We start from the raw sequence: 5,000 nt of genomic DNA, 5'->3' as shown, positions 1-5,000 counted from the left end.
TGGATGCCAGCTTTTTTTTCAAACTACGATCTACTTTCCTTCTTACAGAGAAGTTTGGCAATTCTGAGAACCACGAGGAGATTGTCAGGGAGTTCCACCTGGCCTTTCTGCACGAGAACGCTCTCAACCCCATGATCTACCCCTGTCTCAGGTACCTTACTGGCTGGTTCACGATTGTACAGTAAATGTTCCCACATCGATCCCTCCCAATAACGCTCTCAACCCTATGATCTACCCGTGTCTCAGGTACCTTACTGGCTGGTTCAAGATTGTACATAAATACTCACACAGCGACCCCTCCCAATAACGACACATCCCGTTTTCCGACCGATTCTATGGGCACGGATGCATGTTACACTCTAGCTGACCCCCAAAGAGCGATACCTTCCGAGAACGCTCTCACCCCCGTGATCTACCCCTGTCTCAGGTACCTTACTGGCTGGTTCTAGTTTCTACAGTTAATCTTCTCACAGCGACCCCCCCCCCCCCCCCCTGACCTGACACTTATTGTATAGACAAAATGGAGACGGAGGTTGTCAGTTTTGGGATGACATTAATTATAATGTTGGAAGACAGTAGAATCTAAAAGATTAAAATGAAAGATGTGACTCTTACTGTTCAGACAAATGGAGACGGAGGTGATCAGTATGACGGCCTCCATGCTGCATGGTGACGAGAACGCCGTGGGATTCATGACGTCAGGAGGCACCGAGAGCATTCTCATGGCTGTCAAGACCTTCAGGGATCGCGCCAAGAAACTCTACCCTCACATCAAGAACCCTGAGATTGTGAGTGGAAATACACAGACGGGCAGACAGAATAAGAGACATACAGGCAGACAGACAGACGGACAGGCATACACACGCATGCACACACGCATGCACACACGCACGCACGCAGGCTCGCTCGATCGCACGCACGCACGCCCACACGCAAGCACACACACGCACACACACACACACACACACACACACACACACACACACACACACACACACACACAGACACACACACACACACACACACACACACAATTCCGATGACTGTCAAGACCTGAAAAAGATCGCGCCAAGAAACGAAAAGTGGAGATCAAAGATACCTTACTCCCCGTGTAATCTGTAATCTATCTTATTAACCACCACAGGTCTGTTCTGCCCGGCTTTTACTTAAAGGTATAGTAGCCTGCATTCTGCGACTTCGAAACACACCTGGCTGCCCTCTGTGCAGGATGTTTTTGTTGCTTAAATAATTTTGTAACGGACACCAATGGTGTGCGTCTGCAAGACGGTTCACTCAGGAAGGAAGGTAGGCCCTATGTCTGATACCTACCAGATTTCGCCTCGTACACGACACGAATTATTAAATTTGAAATTACTGTACTTTTTCGTATTGCCCCTCGTACACAACACAATTCAGCTTTCGAATTTCTGTATTGTTTCAGGTTACCCCTCGTACACAGCACAATTATTACAAATGGCTGTTCTTTTTCAGATCGCCCCTCGTACCCAACACCCAGTGATGGCGAAGGCAGCGCACTACTTCGGACTGACCATTAAACACGTGCCTGTCGGTCCTGACTACAAGGCTGACGTCAAGGCGATGGAGAAGGTGACGTCATCGGTTTTAAGTCATAAAAGCAATCAGGGTCAAAGTCATAGTTTTCGTATAGCGCATAACCTCATCATGTCGCACATATAGGCCTAATAGTTGTACTGTATCTATGGACATTAGGTTGAAATAGTCGTCATCACAGTAGAATTAAGCAGCACAAACCTATAACAATCATTAGTTCATGCCCACGGAAAGCATCCAACACTTTTTTTTTTACGTGTTATGTTTGTTTACATCTGACGAACTGGTGCGTTGCAAGGGAGTATTAATAGTTGGCTTCGGTAATCCGAGGGAGCAGTTATTATTCGGAAAGCATTGTTCACGATGTAAGCTACGATGACTGGAAAGAACTAACTACAATGAAGCATCTATTTTAAGACCCGCTCTGTCTTAAAATCTTGTTTTTCAAGATTCATCTCTTTTCACAAGGTCCCTTAATTTACCTCCATTATATGATTCTCCCTCCCCCCGCCCCCCTCCCCCCCCCCTTATATCACCTCATTTTAGGGGTTCTGGATCTGGATTTATGCGTTGCAGGGCCGATAAGGCATTTTTGAGGTTTTAGAATATATTTCACAGACATATATTGAACTCCGTCACGTGGTTTTCGTTCTTGCAGGCGATTGGTCCAAACACCATTCTGATGGCGTGCTCGGCCCCTCAGTTTTGTCACGGCATCGTGGATCCGATTGAAGAGTTGTCTACCCTTGCTCTGAAGCATGGCATTCCTCTGCACGTGGACGCCTGTTTCGGTGGTTTTATGCTGCCATGGTAATAGTTTAGTGGCTAGAAGCGCTGACCAACAAGTGTTCAGATATTTTTCTAATTGTCGTTTCTAGATAGTAAAATATGTGCTGAAAACGGTCAGCTATCGCACCATCAAGAAATCGGTTCCCTAGTACCCCTTTAAGGCTCTGGAACCACCCCGGGTGGCAATATCGGGTCGCAACAAAGAGTGTTCCCCATAGCCGGAAAGAGCCTCAACCGTGAAAGATAGAAAGAAAGGTATTGAACAAAAAAGACGCACAACACCAATGTGAACCATTTGTGTTATCATACTTATATTAAAATATTGATGACAATGGAATAAATGGGTTATTTTTAGATTTCTGACAAAAAATCGCGAAAAACATGACAAATTGTTTTTTTTATAGCCTAAACTATGAAAGATTTAAAGACAAGTATTGAACACAAAAGATCGCAATGGATAATGGCAACAACATTTGCTCTCATTGTTGTACAAAATTGTTGATTGTTTTTTAATACTTTTCCGTTTTTGTGGATTTCACAAAGCATACCAGATTTACGGCAGTCCAGGTAACTCGTCCGAATTTTTGCGGTTAAGAGCCTCAACATTTGAAGATAGAAAGACTATCATTGAACAAAAACTATGGTAAACACTAATGTTAATAACTTTTGATCTCACACTGATATTGAAATATTGATGACCATGCAATTAATGGGCTATTTTCAGATTTGTGGGTACAAAATCGCCCAAAACATGACAAATTGTCTTTTTTCTAGCCTAAACTATGAAAGATTTAAAGACAAGTATTGAATATAAAAGATTGAACGGGATAATAGGAACAACATGTGCACTCATTGTTGTACAAAATTGTTGATTGTTCTTGAATATTTTCCGTTTTTGTGGATTTCACAAAGCGTACCGATTAATCGGCAACCCGTGTCAATCATCCGAATTATTTCATGCTGCGCCAAAACGATTGAAAATGGATGGAATATTAGTGTTTGAAGACAAAAGGCGCACATTGTCATGTTAAGCATATCTTGTTACACCGTATACACATCAAAATCGTGATAGCTCTTGGTTTGAATGTTACAATGTTTGATTTTGTGCAAGTTACACACATTGATACTGACAACATGTAATGATATTCCAGGACAATATATCCAGCGCGCTCTTTGGGTCCCCAAAACACTGTACATGGTGAGTCCCATTGTGGTGCCAAAGTAGAAAATAATTATATTCACTTTAGCGATAGTCCGCAGTAGACGACATCAAATGACACAGACTGTAATGATAACTCAAAACTCGTCATCGCTTTCAGCAAACGCGTCAAAGTCAACCTCCTCATCTTCTTCATCGTCATCCTCTTCTTCACAACCACCATCTGCCAGAAGATCGATCAGCGACACAGGTAGGATGGGCTTGAGGCACCACACGGGTTCCAGGACACCGTCTGCATTTTTCGTCCATCCCTGCCCCTGGTCGTAGGGTTTGGGCCTCTCCAGAATGCCTTCATGAGCACGCTTGTACAGGGCAACGCGGTGGTTTACTCGCTGAATGTGCGGCATCAGAGCAGATTGGCAGGGAGGCATGCGGGCTAGATCGACCTTACACCTGGATGTGAGTTTCTCGTTGTCTCCCACCATCTTGCGGAGTAGCTTTCCACGAACGACATCAACTGATTTCTCACGACTGTAATTGTACATCAGGCACGTAAACTCTTCCAACTGCTTCACCACCCGAAGTTTGACATCCCAGTCTATGAAAAGACCTTGGAGATGGTGAACCTCCTCGACGATCCAGACTGTCCAAAGGTGGGGAGACATCGCGAACTGGAGAAGACTGAAATCAAGAAAAGCGAGGAGGCTGTTCATAGAGTCATCACTGCTGTCAAGAACTTCACGAACCCGTTTTCCATCTCAGACAAAGACAGGCTCTACTTCTTGGCGTCTGGTGCCCCTGTCCGCATGGACGCCGAACAGGACTTGCTTCAGGCGGAAGCTAAAGGCATGGTCGCCAAAACTGACTTCATCACCCGCCTTCAAAGTGGAGAGCCAGGAAGCTTCTTTGACACTATAAAGAGGCAGAAACTTAAGACGATGGAGGCTTGCAGCAAGAAGGTCACGCTCACATCCCCACAAGGAAAGGCCCTCCAGTACCAGGTGCAAAGCGACATCGCGTTTCTACTTCTCGTCAAGTCACAGCAACTAGACGAACCATTGGACTTCGACAAAGTCATGATGGGTGGTGCTGTACCTCCATCATGCCGCAGCGCTGGGATACAAGAACGCTGTGGTCAGAACCCCGGACACGGACATCTTTGTCATTCTTCTCTACCACGCTGAAGCCATCAAGTTGACTGTATACCTGGATACGGGATCAGGAAAACATCGGCAACTGATCAACATCTCTGAGCTTGCAGAGTCCCTGGGGCATGACTACTGTGCCACTCTTTTTGGGTTCTATGTGTACAGCGGAGAGGACTGCACCAGTGCATTCAAAGGAAAGGTGAAAGTGGGGCCCTTAAGAAACTGGAGAAAAATCCCAAGTTTCACACGGCATTCAGGCAGCTTGGTGACGACTGGGATGTCAAACTTCGGGTGGTGAAGCAGTTGGAAGAGTTTACGTGCCTGATGTACAA

General features: G+C 45.3%; 1 protein-coding gene across 1 annotated transcript in view; it reads left to right on the top strand.

Annotated features, from left to right (window-relative positions):
• Positions 1-5,000, top strand: part of LOC138980055 (uncharacterized) — a 21,615-nt gene that overhangs the window by 4,696 nt on the left and 11,919 nt on the right. The window contains exons 4-7 of the mRNA XM_070352850.1: positions 49-151; positions 623-788; positions 1,492-1,608; positions 2,231-2,382. Of these exons, the coding sequence (XP_070208951.1) occupies positions 49-151; positions 623-788; positions 1,492-1,608; positions 2,231-2,382 (538 nt within the window). The remainder of the gene's footprint in view (positions 1-48; positions 152-622; positions 789-1,491; positions 1,609-2,230; positions 2,383-5,000) is intronic.

This window comes from Littorina saxatilis, linkage group LG11, assembly GCF_037325665.1.
Source record: "Littorina saxatilis isolate snail1 linkage group LG11, US_GU_Lsax_2.0, whole genome shotgun sequence".
Classification (NCBI taxonomy): domain Eukaryota; kingdom Metazoa; phylum Mollusca; class Gastropoda; order Littorinimorpha; family Littorinidae; genus Littorina; species Littorina saxatilis.
This window is presented reverse-complemented; position numbering and strand designations above follow the sequence as displayed.